This window comes from Eutrigla gurnardus (genome assembly GCF_963514095.1).
Source record: "Eutrigla gurnardus genome assembly, chromosome: 12".
Classification (NCBI taxonomy): Eukaryota; Metazoa; Chordata; class Actinopteri; order Perciformes; family Triglidae; genus Eutrigla; species Eutrigla gurnardus.
This window is the reverse complement of record NC_139926.1, coordinates 17,499,482-17,518,612: the sequence shown is the minus strand read 5'-3', so window position 1 is coordinate 17,518,612 and position 19,131 is coordinate 17,499,482. Positions and strand designations below refer to the sequence as shown.

Genomic DNA, 19,131 nt, shown 5'->3' with positions numbered 1-19,131 from the left:
CAACAGCCCTCCGCTTCTCATCCTTGCTTGATGCTAATGGCTCAAAATTAGCTTCTACACTGTTTATACTGGTCTGAAACTGAAGCTAATGACAGTTGGTCTCAGATTGTTGTTCATTTCTGGTGGTTGTTTTTGTTTCACAGTCGTCTTCCAGTCTTCTATTATCTTCCAGACATCTTTGAGATGCCATAGATTTATTTTGTTTTTAAATTCTCTAAAAGTTTATAATTTATTGACCCATTGGGGAGAAGAACCACAGCTTTGTTTCTTTTTTTCCTTCAACAATAAAATTAAATCATTCTTCAAGTATGTTTTTACTTAAAGTCCTTGTTTACATGCGTAACTGCCAGAGCAGCACATCAACATTTCTTAGCTTTGTGCTACAAATTCAAAAATGTCACACGTTAACACTGATCAAAGCTCACTTTCTCCTAACAAAATAATATTGCACTTAACATCCTTGCACACCAGCCGCCATTATTCTCACACTTTATATATACTGACGTCTTTGCCTCTTGCATTCACACAGATGTAGTTTATCCTCATACAGAAACATCAGTAAGAAAGTCATCTTAAAAAAACACGGGGGGCCTAGAAATTACACTAATTTTCAAAAGGAAGTATTCTACTATACTCGTACAAATCTCAGGGTTTTTTTCAAGTGCTATACAGCAAGAAGAAATAGTTTTTTTTCTCTTTAAATTAAAATGCCACCAGGTTACTGCTCGTCCTCATTTTCCTGTCCCGAACCTTCAGAGCGATCACCTTCTAGTCGATCTGCAAGAAGGCAAAGGCAGATTTCAAAGAGAGGGATGAGGAAAAAGATACGTTTATTAGTGTCTGTGCTACCGTGGCATCAGTAGGCACAAATATTCAAAGTATTTGAAGTTTTAAAAAAAAACATGAGTGCTTGTTTACCTGATCTGATGTGATTAAGGGAGGCCAACATTCGGAGCATGAAAGAGGCTGGGACTGTGATTGTATTCCTAGTTTCCTCCAGCATCAGCTCGTTCCGAGTTATTACCTTAAAGAAAGGCAAAGAGAGAATGAGAAGGAAGTAGAATCTGACAAATAACCAGAAGAAAGGGAAAACCTTTCTGATGTTAAGTTGGGAAATAGGCTTCTTTACTGTCTTGGTGAGAGTGACTGTGTTGCTTTTGAGTTTTTGAGATGAATAGAAAAGTTCACTGTATCCTTCATAAATGGACACATTCATTATGAAAGTTAAACCCTTTTGAAATGTTCTCTTTTTGAATTAGTGGAACTGTATATTATGATCTACGGGCAGCATTTGGTGCAGCACACTTAATTAAAGCAACCGATCTCTTCACTGGTTTCACAGATGTCTTGGCAGTCATACCTCATTAGCGAGAACTCTGTTGAAAGACGGCGACTGTTCCAACGGCGACCAAATCTTGATATCGTAGTCTATCCCTGAAGACGCCAGAACTGAAGCAGACAAAAAAAAAAAAAAACGTGAATGTTTCATATATATACTCTCTACAGTCTTTTGAGGTTCTGGGTGATGTCAGGACTCACTGGGGTCGTAGGGGTGCGGCTGCAGGCAGTTCACCACGTGGTTGTCGGCTTCCAGCAGCATGAGGTGCTCAGCGGTGTGTCGGTCCCAGATGAAGATGTGGCCGCAGTCTGAGCCGCTCATCACAAAGTTGTTGCCCCAAAAACAGGACTCCTTGATCTGGACCAAATAATTTAAAAAACACCTTGAGTTTTCCAACCGAAACAAGTATTTCCTTAAATATCAACTGATATAAATGGTGTGATATGAACCATTGTCCTGGAGTTGCGGTGGCCTTTGTAGACCATCTTCACAGAGGGTCTCCTGATATTTTGGGTCTCGCTCTCCTCCATCTCCCTTCGTTCTTTCCTCCTGCGAAACAGCTCCTGGATACGAGCAGCTGCTGAGCGTCTGTAAAACACAAGAAAAACAATACAATGAGATTAGAGAACACGCAAAAAAAAGAGACACACAAACCCATGCCTTCTCTGATGCTTATGAATCCCATGCTTTGAATCTCGAGTGAATATGTGCTGCTATAATCAATTCAACCAAATAACAAATCCCAAGCTAGAAAGCAGCCACTTTCAAGACAAAAACAAACTGGAACTGAATTAAAGCCCTTAATATTGTTGTTGTGCGCCACTAAATTAAATCCACACAGGTTTGCGTCGTATGCCAATTGAAAAAAGCAAAAAAGCCAAAAACTAAAAACTTTATGATAATGTTCACCTCTTTTACATCATGCACACTTTCTCTGGTCATTCATCTCTCATCTGTACAAAATCTTCAAAATGCTGCTGTTATGCTGCCGCTCACACCATCTGTGGAGTCAGTACTCACATGCACAACGCTTTCTACGTGTGTTTATTAGTTGTTGGGTTTTTTTTGTGTGAGTGAAATGACAAAACCTGTTTTTAGTTTGAATGCTCTGCTGCAAGGTTAGATGCTTTTAGTGCAATCACTTTACCTGATCATCCTATCTCCTACTGCAGATCCTCTGGCATTTAATCTATATTTGTAGTAAAACAGTCAATGGGAAGGCATCACAGAAAACAATTAGAGTACCCACCCTTTCACAAGGGATATTAAGAGCAATGACATAATAACATGAGGGTGTTTTCTTGCTTGAAGTGAGCGAATAGAGACAAGAGCCGTCCAACGTACCTCTGTCCCTGACCTCTGAACCTCGTTGACGGGATGAGAATCGGATCGTCGTCGCTGTCATCAGAGTCCTGTTGGGCCCGTGCAGGCTGGCTCTGGCTCTGGCTCTGGCTCTGGCCCTCCTCTCCCTCCTCCGTTCTGGGCTCTGCTCTCCTGCAGCCTCCTGACGTGTCCTCCGTATCCCCAGGCTGACTCCTCACCGCCGGTGAAGGAGCCACAGTGTCCCCCTGAGAGGAGCCCGCCGCTGGGGCCTGAGCTGGCAGGCTGCTGAGGGCACCGGAGCAGGAGGCACCACAAGGCGGCTCCGTGGAGGCGGCCGGGACGCTCTGCTGCCCCGAGGACACCGATGCAGCTGAGGGGAAATGCATATAAAAGGTATTTGTAGTATTAGTGTTTGTATGCTTGTAATAGTATTTACTAATTAAGGGGTGTCAGAGTGCATCACGTTTCTTCTGTGACATGCGTTTCTATTCCTTTTTGGATTGTTTATTTCATAAAAATTATTTCATGTATTTTTGGTTTCTTTCTACTAAACGTATCTATAGTGTTTTTGTCAACAAAGTCTTGTGGCTTTGGAGAGAGCATAGATAATGTGTCTTTTTCAGGTCGGTTCCCTGTCGGAAAAGACGTCAATATGAAGGGAAATATTCGTGTAGTACACTACTGTACACACTGACTACAGATCAGTGTGTACCTCATATAAACCGAAGTATCCCTTTAACACCCTCTGAAAATAAATCATGTCTTTTTACAGCTGTACTCCAGTAAAAACACACTTTTTCATTTTTCAGCCAGGTGTTACATTTAAATTTGGATTCAAATTCTGTCAGGGCGATTGTCACGATGGTGAAGGACTCACATTGCTCTGACACTGAACTCCCCGTCGACAGATTCTCTCTGCTCTGTACAGCCTCGGATGCTTTGGGACCTCCACTGCCCATAGAGCTGGATGTGCTACTGCTCCTGTGGAGGAAGAAAAAACAGTGACTCTCAAGCTTCTGAGGAGTTTCAAACTTCTCGTCTACGAGAACTTTGTTGTAGACAATAAATGCATAGAGGGTGACCATCGTTCTGCTTGCAAACTGTGAAGGAACCAGAAATTCTGCACATTGTTGGTCACTGAAGATTTACAGACTGAAAATCTGTATAAAATAAAATGAAAACTAGCAACAAAGCTCTGCAATTACACTTAATCACTGGTACAATGATCCACAAATTAGTGACATGAAACTGATATATAGTTTCACTGCTTTATCGTCTGTTGACTTACTAAATAAATATCATGTTGTATTGAAGAAGACCGGACACTAGCCATAAAGACAGTAAGCAAAGATAATAAATCAAGTGAGAAGTCATTTTCTCATAGACTTCCATATAATCAGATTTCTTCTTGCAACCGGGAGTCGCCTCCTGCTGGCTATTGGAAAGAATGCATGTTTAAGGCCCTTCCAAAATGCCTTCACTATTCAGACACAGAGGTTTGCACCTGGTTTGACTGTGATGCTTGCTATCCATTTGTATTTAAAGTGCATGAGGTACTGCATCGCTATACTACTTAACCAACACTTTTTGTCTCCTTGATCGCTCACCACTCATCAGTGAAGTCCAGCTTGATGGTGCTGGTGGTGGTTCCCTCTGAACTATAGTGTAGGCTGAGAACTGGCTCCGCTGCACTGGGTCGACTGGTGCCGGTCATGGAGGTGGAGGTGGTGGGAGCGCTGGGGCTGGCTGGTACAGAAACAGGTTGATCAGGTGGTGATCCTGCAGCTTCTGCTGCTCCTGAAGACACACAGGCAAAGCAAGCGAGGAGGATTTATTATAAATCCGTTCTACCAATAATAATAAGAATAATAATAAAAAGAGTATGTTTCCTGTTGTTAACATCCTATAATTGATTATTTAAAAGCAAACTAGAAACATGCAACCTTCTGCTGGATCACTTCCCATTGATTAACAACACAAAACATGCAGCGGGCGTTAACAGAGCGGAGGAGGGTGGACACGTTGCAACAGGCGACTATCACCAGCAACAAGACGGAAACACATCAAGGCACAAGATACACAAGTCAAAGCCCCGTCGGGATTATTGGTTATTATTACATTCGCATCACAACCTGGTTTATAGTAGATTGTGTTAGGGACAATTTATTTGCACCTTCTTAACACAATAGTTCCAAATCAAAACTGATGACAGCAACATTTGTATATATTAGCTTATTGCAGATATTCTGGTATCAGTGTGTCGTCAGAAATGTTTGAGATCATTAGAAACAACGTAACATAAGTTATCCACCAGAGCGCTGTACAATATCCTTCGTAGAACATATATTGGACACTTTTAAAAAGAGCACATTTAAGAAAACAAAAATGCTTGTGTATGTTTTTATGTCCATGTAAGAAAATCATCAGTATTCAGGGTTTATTTGCCTCCTGTGATATTATATTCATATCCGTTATATAACCATACCTCGATGAGCAAGAACACTCAAATATGGTTGGGGGTGTTTGTTGTTGTTGTTATGATTATTATTATTACTACAGTATCCTTCAGTCCAAGCAACAGTAACCCTCTGTCTATCTGCAGGCACATAAATGTGTGTCTGGACAGATAATGGGAGTGATGGGACAAATGGAAACGTAAAGTGGTGGACGAAGAGATACAAGAAGCATGGAAACAATGGAGGACGGACTGTGCAGAGGGTTCAGGAAAAAGTGTTTTTTTGTTGATGAGGGAGGATGAAGAGGGAAAGCGAGTGGCAGGGTGGGGGGGGGGGGGGGGGGGGGAGGACGCACCCTGCTGTTCATCAAGAGTCATGGATCCCAGCTGTTTGTTAACCACAGACGAGGGGGAATCTGGAACACAAATGAGACCGACTAAACATCGGACACAGAGGTCGAACCTGAAGGCTCGGAGTGAAGACGCACGAGGGTTAAAAAACGTCACTGTCGAGTTAAAATAAAAACGATCCAAGGCCAAGCAGGAGGAGCTGTCAAATCAGCCAGAAGGAGGACGAGGAGCTTCGTCTGATAGTTTCACATTCACTGTATGTGCAAAATGAGGATCACAGATGATTAAATCTGAACAAGTTCACTCATGCTGATAAATGGTCAATTGCTACAATTCTATAATTGTCATCAAACACACCGTGAGACACCGACATGGAAAATACCAACATTGTATTTACATCCGTTTGCTTTTGAAAACCTCAAACAATCCAAATGTCTCCAACGTAAGTTAAATAATGTGGAATTAGTAAAAACAGATGAGACGGCCAAATAAAAGCCCAGTGCAGCCTGGTTTTAATATAAACGATACAAGCAATGACCTTTTATTCAATAAATCAATTATTGGCATCAGATGTCTAATAAAGCCCCTTTCAGACATGCAACTTTGTATGTCAATGTTAAACCACTGTGAAAACTTCCTCACTTATATTGGTTTTCAGGTCATAAAATGTCAAATCACTCTACAAAAAAAGGATTCATCCCATGCAGTGTGGGGAGAAAGAGATTCATAAATTAAAAACATTACACAACCACAACAATCATTGGACTGCATGGATGGGTAGGTGAAATATTCAGCAAAACATGCTTTACACACAGCATGTGATCATAAAAGCAATCAAATTAACAGATTCTGCGGTCAGAATTAGCAGCTCAATTTTGCTCTCTGACTCCAAAATAAGTTTGAAAAAAACAACCACTGATGCAGCCTGTTAGAGAACGGAGAATACGCTCCTCCCTTCACATCATTACGTTTGTGCACCAGCAGAGTGCTCTGGAGTCCTACGTCTGAATGCCAGACAGCCATCACTATAACGGGCACAGCAGGAGAAGCCATGTTTCCATGTCTGAAAAGGGCTTTAGCTATGATTCTCATGTTTGAGTGAGATCAAACCCAACAGGCCAGACAGCCGATCAGCATACCATTAAAACATGGGTGAACAACCACATGAGCCACGAGGACGCCAAAGCAGAGCTTCATACTGGCTGGTGCCACTCGGTGAAAACTCAAGCAACAAGTGGAGCGATGAAGTGAGAGCATTAGTGAGTGAGGGGCTGAGCAAACAGTGGAGAGGCGACACAGTAAAAAAAGGTTAATAAGTACAAGGTGCATTATTGGGGAACGGAAAGAGGATCACGGTGAGATTAGTGGTCAGTCGTAGCAAGGACACTTTCTAAAGTCTTTCTAACTGTCCTTACAAACCAAACATGTCTGCCTTTCCTCCATAAAGGGTAAGATGGCAGGGGGAGGGGGCCCAAACAGCCCGTATAGAGGGGAGGTGGGGAGGGTAACCTGCAAGGGCTTGCGTCTCAGCAGCAGCAGCAGTAGCAGCTCTTTGTGACTGTCTCTCAGGGGCTTCAGAGGGAGAAGAAGAAGAAGAACGGGCCGCTCGCTGACCCATCCCTGGTGGGTCGGCCAGTCGAAGTAACCTCTGCAAACGCCTACACACTAAACTTATGGGCAGCCGATGAGGACCGTACTCTGACAAGGAGGCAGAGGAAGAGAGGGAGAGTGAATGTACGATTAGAAGACAGAGGGGGGGGGAGGATGTGAGGAGAGGATCAGGACCAGAGAGTCAGGAAAATAAACGACAGGATAAGGACAACAGGATGTTGAAGGAAAAGAGTGATGTGAGGCTGCTGCTTGAGTGGAGTGGCTCCAACACACACACACACTCTCTCTCACGCACACACACACACACACACACACACACACACACACACTAACACACACACACACACACACTAACACACACACGCACGCACGCGCACACACACACAGGGGAGTTGATCCAAGTATACCTACTCGCTGTGCTGAAGAGTAAAATGTGAATTTCTGTTTTTGTGCCCTTTGTCAACGTGACGGTTGCGTGCATTGTTCTCTCACCTGAGAGCGCGGGTGCCGCGGTGGGTGTTGGCGTGGGCGCAGAGGTCCCGGTCGTGTCAGCCTGACTCCTCTGCTCTGAGTCAGGTGAGGAGGTGAGGGGGGAGGAGGCGGAAGGGGCCGAGCTCTCCACTGATGTGGAGCTGGTAGGAGGAAGGGCTGTGACCGTCGATGACGACCCTGAGGAGGAAGAGGAAGTGGCTTTAGGCATGGCGGCCGCAGCGGCGACGGGACCGGCAGGTACCTCCGGGGCATTTGACCCCACAGGCCTCTCGGGGACGCTCGAGTCCTGACTGGAACCTCCTGCAGAGGTAGCTGGAGTGTTCGACGTCCCCTCTGGACGGACAGCTGTTCCTAAAACAAGAACATATAGATGTTTATAATCCTGACAATGCACATTGATTAACATCACTGTTAGCCAAAAGGCTAATTTTTGGCGAGTGTTAAGTTAACAGTCAGTTTCTTACCTCTGGGTCGTGTCTGAGGCCGTGTTCCTCTGCTGCTCTGAGCTTCGCTGGCCTCCTCAAACCAACGGGACAACATGTCCGACATCCTCTGCATCAGAGACACGTTTGGGCTCTGCTCTCCTACAACAGTGCAGGAGAAAAGTGTTCACAGGTTTACAACACTGGACATTTTCAAACACACAAGACGAAGGCGAGTATGTTGGGGAAATGTTGCATTGTCTGTGATGGCTAAATAAAATTAAGTGGATTAAGGGTGTGAATGTGATGCAACTGCTTACATATCTACGTTGATAAGTTAAACAGTTGGTTTAAATATTAAAATGTGAATTAAGAGACGTGTTTATGCTTAAGAAAATGTTAATATTACATTACCCTTACAATAAAAAGGATTGTAAGTTGGCCAGTTTGGATAATACATGTTTAACATGTGACGGAGTGTTGGGAAACTGTCTTCAGAGGGCGGATCCGTAAATAGAGGACCCTGCTTTAAAGTTAACAAGCAGGAACACATACACGTCATGTGACGTAGTGACCGCTCTGATCTTACCGTCTCTCTCCCTCTCACTCTCAGGACGAGCTCGGGGTCCGGTGTCAGACCAGTCACCTCTTAGACGGAGCCGCTTCACTGGAGGCTGCCTCAGCTGTGAGGGGGGGGGGGGGAGAGAGAGAGAGAGACAGAGAGAGAGAGAGGGAGAGGGAGAGATTAGCAGTTTGTCAGTCAGAGCATGGTCAAAAATAGCTCCGCTGCCAAAGCAAAACACTGCTCGTCTCTGTCAGGGTCCTCTTTAAAGTGCCCCCCCCCCCTCCCTTCTGGCTGCACGACTGAGGTTGCCTCTACTTTCCAGTTCCCTGGGTCTCTTACAGGGCAACAGGCTGAGAGCCAGAAATAGAATAAGGGGCTCTTAGTGCAGGGACTATCAACTGCTTTACTCAGGAAATGTCATCAGGTCTGGATATGGGCTGGAGGTGGCGAAAAGCAGCAGAGGCTGCCAGAGATAGTAGAATAAACCGGAGCACAACGCCCTGAAGAAAATAAGGTTACAGGTGGAGTAGAGAGAGAGAAAGAGGCAACGAGGCCCGAGAGGAACGCTGCCTGCGTCGGACGCTGTATTTGGAAAGGAATGCGTGTGGTGGTTCTATCTCGACACAGCTGAGCTCACCACGAGGCTCTGAAACGCTGGCACCATGATCCAGCACATTCAAACACATGTGAAGACCAGCGCTTGCAGTTAACACGCTCAAACTAAACACTCGGCCTTACAGATCCGATACTTTTACTAATACTTCATCAACCAGTGCAGATTTAGCACAGATGTCTGCAGCGATGTTAAGCAGACGAACACGACCAGGTCTCTTGGTGTTTGTTTACAATTAAACTTTCCTTTCACATGGAAGACTCTGCTTGGTCACACATGCTTATCATTTCTGTGGTGCGCATATAAATAATACCAATTGGGTAACATCTTATAATATGTAGGACACAGGGTTAGATCATTCCATTGTGGATTATTTGAAATGTTTAAGAAGCAGGGTTGATCAAAAGCCCTTTCTGCATCACTGCCCTTCTCTGGATAAGATTATTATTACTATATATTTAAATTAAAGGTGAAACGATGAGTCAATGAGCTAGCGTGTTATGCTAACATTTGCTAATCATCACTAAACACAAAGTAAAGTTCAAATATATACACACATAAACACACGTGTGACCTATGTTAATAGAAAGATTAAAAAAAAAAAAACACACACACAGTTCCCATCAGGACTGGTGATGATATGAGAGCTCAGTATGAGAGAAGTCGCCACTGTGCGCTCACCTCCTCTCTCCTCTCCTCTGACGGGCCCTTCAGCTCTCGGGCCTGGTCATCTTTGGGATCGAACAGGTAAAGGTAATCGGAGGAGTAGCTGACCAGCACCTCCTGACCGTCGGCGCTGTAGCAGAGAGAAGTCACGCGACATGACTTGTTGGACAGGTGAGCGGGAACGAACCTCACGCACATGCCTGTCGTCCCCCGGCCCATGTAGTTACCTGCGGATGACAAAGAGGGTCTCTGACTATATGGTTGATAAGCTCCTATGAAGTCATTTGTTTGGCAAACATTTTACATCCTCAGTGATATAAAAACATACCAACGGCAAGAGATAAACGAACAATTAACTCAGGGACACAAGTTAAGAACTTGGAAAACAGTGCTCCTTACACAAGTCGACTAATAGGTCCAAGTCGACTACGATCTTTTCAGTTGTCCATTTTTATAATTTTTTTCCATGCTGATGACTTATTTATAAGAAACTCCTGAACACATCTCTGGTAAACACAAGATTTAAACTGATGCTTTTGCATTATTCTTTGTGGAGAAACTCAGTTTTACAGATCTGTCAATTAAATTAACTAATCCATCAGACGGCAAAAACGACAAAATCGTTGGGTGTCAGCCCGGACAGCCCTATTGGACATATTTTTATGTCTCGTTGAAAGCTATTTAAAATTTCTCATGATGGAAAATTTCGATACAAAAGTTTCAAGTCCTAAACAAGTTATACTGCGCTCTTCATCAAATGTAATGCCATTTAAAAACAGTCAGTCTTCATTTAAACAAAAATGTGTATTTATTTGTTAAAGAAGTTGGTTAAAACAAGTGTAACTGAACTTAATCATGAATAAAAGATATGGGGAATTAAGCATTTACTTGCTGAGAATGAATAGTGTTAATTCAGGAAATTAATTGATTCCTGACTCGTTTCCCCCCCCCCCCATCTTTGAGGTTGCAGGAAGGTCACATGTACTTTCAAGTCAAAGGCTCAAGTCCGAGTAAAGTCACAAGTCATTCGTGTTTCAGTTAAGTCTTGATTTTGTAAAGTCTAAATTCACATTTGTGACTTAAGTCCAAGTCACGTGACTCCGTCCACATCTCTGAAGCCGAGTGAATGCTGTCAGCCTGCAGGACAGTTTACCTGTTGCTCTGGTGCCCAGCATCCGTCTGTCGTAGATCCGCACTGAGCTGTCAGAGCAGCCGACGGCCAGGTAGTACGGCACCAGAGGAGAAATGGATATGGAGGTCGCTGCCCTCCGACAGTTTATCAGGATGTCCTGAAATCAAAGAAGAAAAAAAAAGACAAATTATGGAGTAATTTCTTCTCATTCTTAAATCAATGAACCCTCATCTAAAATAAGCAGCAACAGAGGTGTAATACATTAAGAACCAGTATTTAAAGTAATATAATTGAGGAGAATCAATGTAACATCTGGCTGAGCAATTAAAAAAAAAAAACATATTTCCACTTGATTCGTCCTTTTTCAGCAGCGGATGTTCGCTGCAACATTAACAGGTTGTAGGGTAATTAAGAGGGAGAGGTAACACAGCCTGGTTAAGGTCACAGGCATCTCCAGTAGGAAACACGATAAGATGCAACCCAATCTGGAGGGCACAGCTACACACACACACACTCACAGCCAGGCCTAATGCCAGGAAAACTGTTTTCTGAATAACTGGGAAGAGAGCAATGCTTGAGGGCGATCTTAGAAACGTGGAAGATGAATGCTTGTGACATTATAAATAAAATCATTATCATTAATATCAATTTCAACAGCCAACAAGAAAAGACCAAGAAAATATAACAGTAGCAGCAACTCCATTAGCTGATTAACAACACAACTGGCCCATTGTATCTTAAATTATTAAATTTCATTAAAAGAAATTGCAATTCAGATACACACACACATTATGTATTATTATGTATTAAATATTTAAAAAAATAGAAAGTTAAGACCAGTAAGCTGAAAAAAGACAGAACTGGTCAGTCTTTCCACAACAAAAATTAAGAAGTAACCATATATGAGTGACGCTGAGACCAACATGAATTCATGGTGCATCACAACGTGAAAGGAGAGAAAAAAAACAAAAACAGCACAGCTGTCACCGTACGTCTTTGCAGTCTTCTTTAGTGCAGCTCGTCTTTGTGCGGAGGTCAAACCACCGCACCGTGCCGTCCTCCCCACATGACAGAAACGTGTAGGGGTCATTTGGTACTGTCATAATCTGACAAAGCAAAAAGAGAGGCTGAGGTTAGGAGGCAGGCAGAAAAGAAGAGGGAAGTACAGGAAGGCTCTGAGAAATGTTTGTCCGGCGTCTCGGTTGTTACCTCGTAAGCTGTTCCATAATGGCAGGTGAACTGACACTGTCTGTTGTGCTCAGGACTCTTCTCTGTGTTGGTGTAGTAGATGATGCCGTCTCCAGAACACGAGATGATCTCCTGATCGTTCGTGTGGGGCATGAACTTGGCGCTGAAGATATTCGCCCGATGACCCGAACGTATGGATTTCTTGACCTGAGAAAGAGGAAATGCATGACGGTGAATGGGAAGTAGCTATGAAGTTAACTGAGAATGACAATATTCCCACTTTTTCTAAGACAATATGTTTATTATTATGTGTGCCCTTCTTTTTTGCCTGTCGTCTTCTTTGTGCCAAGATTTGTTTCGTTTTTTCTGCTTTGTTACCTGTTATTTGATTTACTGTAATATGTTGTATTGTTTATCTTTTGCAAAACTTAAAGTAAAAGAAACATCTATATCATTTACAATGAACCAACCTACCGCTGACACATTCTGGTGGAAAACCTGCATCAAACCATGAGATATCACATTGACGTCAGTGTCCGACCTTATAACACAGGAAAACCGCTGACATAACGTCACATCGCTGAACTAAACTAGACTTTGTGACGCGTCCTATTTATACCTGTGGTGTTTCCCCAGAGTGACTGAGAGGACCAGTTGCTATGGTGGCTTGTTGCTAGCTGCAATTGGTTTTCATGATTTTGCTTTCCTTTAAATTGAGAAATATGCTTTTAAATCATTTTAACCTGACAGCAAAAACTGAGCTATTATTCTATAAGTGTTCTATTAATAAGAAGTGCGTATAACTGTTGATTGGTCAAGACCTACCTTTTTGTTGTAGGGGTTGGAGATAACCAAAAAGGTGTCGTCTGACCCCGACAGGAGGTATTCACCCGTGTCGTTCCAGGATATAGTGTTGACCTGCGAGACAGTTGATCACTCGGATTATGCAACGATACAGACATTTACTTTGCTGCTTACATCAGTGCTGAATTAATCGATCAGATGGCAGGCAGAGAAACTATTCTGACCTAAACGTGTTTGACCACTAGATCACATATAATCGTGATCCATCTGTGAATCTAAAGTAGAACACGGGAGAATTCAATGCGGTTTTCCGTCACGCTGTGGATCAATACTCCATCAACACCTGCTTGTTGCAGCTTCAGTGTTTCATCATCACACTGTTGCTCTTCATCTCCAGACTCGCTCTGCCGCAATCAGTGAAATTACATCATCTGCCCGTCCAGTTACCACATCCGGAAAACTGAGCCAGAGGCTCAATCTCACTATACATCTTAAACAGGTTTCCATTGATTCTGATCCTCTGAAGTGAAATGCTATCAGATTGTGGGGTGTAGTGCAGGTGAATCTGTCATGAGTCTCTCATGTGATGCAAGACTAAAAGGCAGACGGGGAGCAACAGATTCAAACGAGGCCATCTAAATGTAGAGCATCTTTGGGCCTTTTTTTTAGAGTGTCTTGTGTAATATGGTACAATGTAGAGGCACAACAGGCCTCATCTTCTACAGGCAGATGTGTTATAGGTTGCAAAAAATATTTGCACGTTATATTGTTATGTTTCCTTAAATTTATATTTTTAGTCAATTTTGCAACTTCCTTGTTTCAATTGATTTTGCAACAAACACACACACACACACTTTCCAGACATCATGGATGAGTGTATGGTGTACCTGTCCCATTCATCATCTGCATAAACCACTCAGTTCTCCAGTGATGTAGTCTCTAGGACTTCCTGGAGAAAAGGTGCTACATCATTCACTCCTCTAAATCTTTGTCTTAAAGAATTCTCATATTTCTTTTATTAATAGTCTATATAAAATATTTTACATATTACCAGAGTGTATAATTTATGATAATATGCAACAGAGAAAAGGAAAACTGTCACATTCGGAGGCTATAAACAGATAATGTTTGTTGTTTTTATTCAATAAACACCTTAAATGTATAAATCAGTAATCAAAACTGCCACATATTATTTTGTTTATCAACTAATTGATTAAGCTGCTAATAGTTTTTGCACAAAATGAATCACTTTCATGCATCGTACAGTTCATAATATTAACATGTGATATTCCAGCCTGCCTGCACATGAATAAAACAGCGAATATATTCAAAAAATCCAATAAAAAAAAATCTTCCTCAAATCCTTTCTACAGCAGGTGTTAATGTGAAGCTCTGCTGTGGTTGTTGTGGTGTTTTGGACGGAGTGACGTCCAGGCTGATAGTGTGACAGGACGTGTGACTGTTATGTCAGCTTCAGATTTCTCTGAGGTATATTAACCACCTGGGCTGAAGTCAAAGATCTGCTCTGCGTCAGACACTTTGGGCATTTCAAACTGAGTCTGGAAAAAGCTGATGGTTTTTTTCTCAAGTCTACACACACACTAGATTTTCTTCCACAAAATAATCAAAAAGACTGAATAGATGAAAATGTGGGGCACTTACACAGCCATCATGTACATTCAGTGTCCCTTCAAGTTTAAGTCTCTGAACAAACTCTCTTCTACCTGTGAAAAGAGAGAAAACAACAGAAACAGAATTATTTATTTCTACTCTTTCTATCCATCCATCATCTCTACATCCTTCCATTGTTGTACTTTGCTTCATTCAAGTTAGGTGCATAGTTCTGTTGTCTGGTACAAAATATCACCTGATTAAACATTTGGATTCAGTCTCTCAGCAGCATGCACCATATTATTCATGCAGGGGAAGCCTCCCTTGCACTTGCTGTCACCAACAGATAAAAAAAAGAGAGGCATCTCATGCTGCTGTATGATGAAACTGAAAAATGCAAGAAATGGCAGTCTGATATGCCCATACTTATGATGCATCTTTCTATGTGAAGGACAACAAAATTTGATCTGTGGATCAGCTACCTATTGAATCTCTTTCCTTTAAGGTGTTATTACTCTTTCTGATCTTAATAAAGTTTTTTTTTTAATTTTCCATCACTTTTAAATCATGAGCTGTGGCCCGAATCCACGTTACCCACGGAATCTAAACAGGCTTTGTATTGTCGTGGGTTCACATTGTTAAAATCAGACACTAAAAACAGTCAGGATGTAGCCTAAAAAAAAAAAAACCTTCATCTTTCAATGGGCTGTTGACAGTCTCCCACAATGCAATGCAAAATGGGAAATGTAGGAGGTGCTCTTAGCTGCTATCAATAAAAACTACTTGTGGATGGCAGTGAAACAATTCCGAAAACAGAAAAAAAAGGTTACATTTTTGGAAATAAAAACATTTGCTGCCTCTTCGTTAAATTTCTTAGAAGCATAGCGTTTTAAAGTTGAAGTTGTGATTCCCGTCCACTGGAGCACCATAATGCTTGGTTTGCTGTTATTGTGAAATGTATGATTTAAATTTGTTTCATATTTATTCTATCCAACAACGGCCTCTTTGTCAGTGTTTTGGTTCATTTTGTAAAAAGAAGAAGGAAATTTATTCTTAAAAGAGAGAGAGCAATTATGATTTCCATGTTATTACACTTCTAGGTGTGAGTGTGAAGACGCTACCTTGCTTCATTCAATGTAGGAGAGTTGCACAATCCAGAGCTTTGACTTGCAGCAACAGGTTTCGTTTGCGTTGCTGGGATCGGACAAGCCTGAATTTGTGTTAAGTGTATACTGTAAATGAGAAGCTGTAGCCTCTTCTGGAGCTTCCAATCATTATAACAATAATAATGCCACAAAGACAATGTGTAATTTATAATCTTTTTGTTGTTGTTCTTTTATGCGTCATGGAATTTCTTGCAAAATGATTTAATTTAAAATAAAAAAGATACTACTAATATCTATTTTCCAGAGCAGTACCAATGGTCCAAAACCAAACAACATTCAATGTTCAATGAAATAAAACAGGGAAAAGTAACTCATTGAGCTGGAGAAGGTTGAAGAAGAGAATGTTGGACGTTTTATCTCAAACAAATTCTTGATTATCAAAACATATTTAGACATTAATTTTGACGAGCACTATTTTTTGTCTCAATGTGCGAACACAAAGCCTGTGTTTGGCCGGTTATATGTGGAAATAAAGAGAATCTGCTTCAGGCCAGCGTGGATCCATATAGTTGTTATATTTCTAGTTTAACTCCTTTGTCAATGTGTAGTTTTCAACTTATCCATCTTAATTTTGCTCATAGAGTTACTCTTTGCTGGAGTCAGCATGTAAAACAGGATCAAATGTCATTATTGACACTTAAATCTCTCTTAAGTTCAGAGAAAACACTGCGACACATAACCCCTCCGGAAGTGCCTATGGAATTCAATGTAGACCACTACTTGTTGCCCCATCCCCCCTTTTGAAGCTAAATTTATCCTACAAGAGCTTTGCCTGCAAGTATCCTCTGCCCATAACACAATAACAGCTTGAATCATATCTCAGTCAAGCTAAATACAGCACTGACTAAACCTCTGTGGCACCTGCCCCACCTCAACAGGCTTATATATCTTCAGTCAACCACCGCTGACTGTTTGACGGGCCACATTACAGACAAAGTCTTATAAACCTCTCTGTCTCACTGTGTGCCAGCGCTGCTGTCCTGCTTACACTGTGGTCACTGTGATTTGATCATGTTGTCCTCTCAGAAGTAACACAGCAAAAGACAGCAAAACACAGAAACTCTCTCACAAGGACAATCACTGCTAGTTAACTAACTCTAGTGAGTTGTATAGTATAGAAGAAAAAAAAGAAACTATATAAATTATTTCAAACCACACGGCACAACTACCTTGACACACTTTTTCAACCTGGTATACTGGCATATGCTCTCTCTCTCTTTTTTTTTTAAATAGGTGCCAACGTTGCAATATAGCATCATATCTTCTTCTGTGACTATTTAAAATATTCTGCAATGTCATGGCAATTGAAAACAAATATTTTAATGTCAAAATGGGATGATTCCAGTACTGTTTTTATTTGATTCATTAATGTTGTCATGTTTAGAGCCGAAGCAGCCCCCCTACCTTAATTCAATGTGGGAATTTTAGTGAAAAGGTATTGTTTTGATATACTGCTGTGATATTCTGTATAATATTCCACATTTTACTCCTTATTTCCTCACTTGATGATATTGTTCTTCATTAGCATACTATTAAAATGTTGATTTTTCTTTAAGGTTATGAAGATTATTTTCAGTTTGAATATGAGGACATTTATATCTCCAATAGCATGTGTTATGATGCATTTCAAAGTTTTTAAGTAACCTAATTTTTACAGATTAAAAATAATTATTTCCCTACTTTGCTGTTCTCCTGCCTGGTGGTTCAGACTTGTGGGCAGTTTATAGTGTTTATATGTCGCAGTGCGTTTAAGAGGATGAGACATTGAGCACTTTGGGCAACAACAACAACAACAAAAAAAGCACTTTAAAAAGCACCATCCCTTCGTAAATATATCACAGGATTGTTCCCTGCTTTCCCTGCTCTCTCGCTCACGTAGATTGTTTCCTTGCTGTACATGGAAATTACATATATGCTGGAAAATGATCTACATACGAGGGGATTAATACGATTTTGCTGTTGCATTACATGATAAAAAAAAAGATGCACTATTGAGGATTATATATAATATTTAATCCTCATCTGTCTGGCGCTTTAGCCCTGGACTCTCACACCTCCTGTTTTACATGAGTAAATGAAATGAACTGGCGGTGACTGCTGTGTTTACACTGGACGGCTCTGACTTTGCAGAAGGAGCAACTTAGCAGCTCCCTTGGTATTAAGTAGATTGGAGCGCAGTCATGTTGTCTCTAGCTGTCAGTTGATGTGATTCTGCAGCACAGGCTGAGTTACCATGCCACACACACACACGATGATCAAAACAAATACATGTTTTCTTGTCATCTTACCTGCGTTACCGTTAGCATGAAACGGGCTTGTTTGTTCTTACCTAAATAGTTGGTCCTGATGGCGTTAGGCTCGTTGTATCCAATTAAACGTTTATTTACATCCCAAACCAGGTTTCCAAAGCAGGACATGGTGACCATATGTGGGCTTTAATTGACAATAACATTGAAACTAAGCTAACCCGTTCCTGTTGATGTCGATGTTTTATCTATCGTCGCTTGGGGTTTTTTGCTACGGATATCAGTCCCTTGTGTGTCTGGACCAGCGCTAGCGTTAGCTAGCTGCGACACTCAACGTCCTCATCGCTGGAGGTGAAAGACTCGCTCCTGTCCTTTCTCCGCTCTCCTCGTTAGTTTACATTCACTGTACTCCTGCTCCCCCGCGCTGCTAACTATCTGTCCTGCTAGCCTAGCCTGGTTTATTTCTTCGAGCAGGCAGCGGTCAGCTGTGTCCAAACATCGCGATAACACGCGCGATATGACAGAGTGGGGAGGAGCGCTCGTTTATTTGCAGCCAAACCCACAGTGTTAGGAGTGTAGCCAGGAAAATCCTGCAGGGAACATTTTGAGATTTGAACAGTGGAACAACAAGAAGGATTCAGATAGTATTAATTAAATAAATACTCCAATAGTGTAGATTTACGGTGGGGTAATTTGACTCAACACATTACTCTATGAATATGCAACAAACAGGTGCAGGACCCGTTTATATTGTAAAGTATATTTACATTTAGGGCTTTTAGCAGATGCTTTTGTCCAAAGTGACTTACAATAAGTACATTTGTCGAAAGAAAGAATCCACAACATATCATTGCCGATAAAGTAAGAGCGAAAAAATAGAAACAAGTGCTAGGTCCTCATCTGAGTAACGTAGTAGCAGGTTCAGCAAGTATACCTCAAGTACAACACGATCAAAGTGCTATAGGTAAGAACATAGATTTTTTTTTAGGGGGGGGTTAAGTGAGTCATGCTATGCAGAGTATAGAGATGAAGTCTGAACAGGTGAGTCTTGAGTCTTTTGAGGAGGTACTAGGTTAAGCATTTGCCCTCTTGGTTGTAATCCAGCCAGCACACATATTTTTAGAAGAAATGTAAGCATGCTCGTGGA

General features: G+C 41.7%; 1 protein-coding gene across 5 annotated transcripts; it reads right to left on the bottom strand.

The window, feature by feature from the left end:
* Positions 1-295: 295 nt before the first annotated feature.
* dcaf6 (ddb1 and cul4 associated factor 6) lies at positions 296-18,450 on the bottom strand. 5 transcript variants are annotated; one of them, XM_084023674.1, is made up of 21 exons: positions 18,068-18,450; positions 14,624-14,685; positions 12,983-13,075; positions 12,179-12,364; positions 11,962-12,075; positions 10,991-11,126; positions 9,853-10,064; positions 8,583-8,676; positions 8,036-8,155; positions 7,572-7,922; positions 6,978-7,166; positions 5,474-5,533; positions 4,270-4,459; positions 3,540-3,643; positions 2,684-3,032; positions 2,487-2,528; positions 1,789-1,927; positions 1,540-1,696; positions 1,361-1,449; positions 919-1,024; positions 296-777 (listed from the first exon to the last, which is right to left on the bottom strand). In XM_084023674.1, exons 1-21 carry the CDS (start codon positions 18,162-18,164, stop codon positions 719-721), a joined length of 2,949 nt encoding a protein of 982 aa, XP_083879800.1. In that variant the 5' UTR covers positions 18,165-18,450; the 3' UTR covers positions 296-718. The 5 variants fall into 5 exon arrangements, with proteins under 5 accessions (XP_083879800.1, XP_083879801.1, XP_083879802.1 ...); XM_084023675.1 differs by lacking the exon at positions 2,487-2,528 and having other exon boundaries at positions 18,068-18,449; XM_084023676.1 differs by lacking the exon at positions 5,474-5,533 and having other exon boundaries at positions 18,068-18,449.
* Between the last annotated feature and the right edge of the window lie 681 nt (positions 18,451-19,131).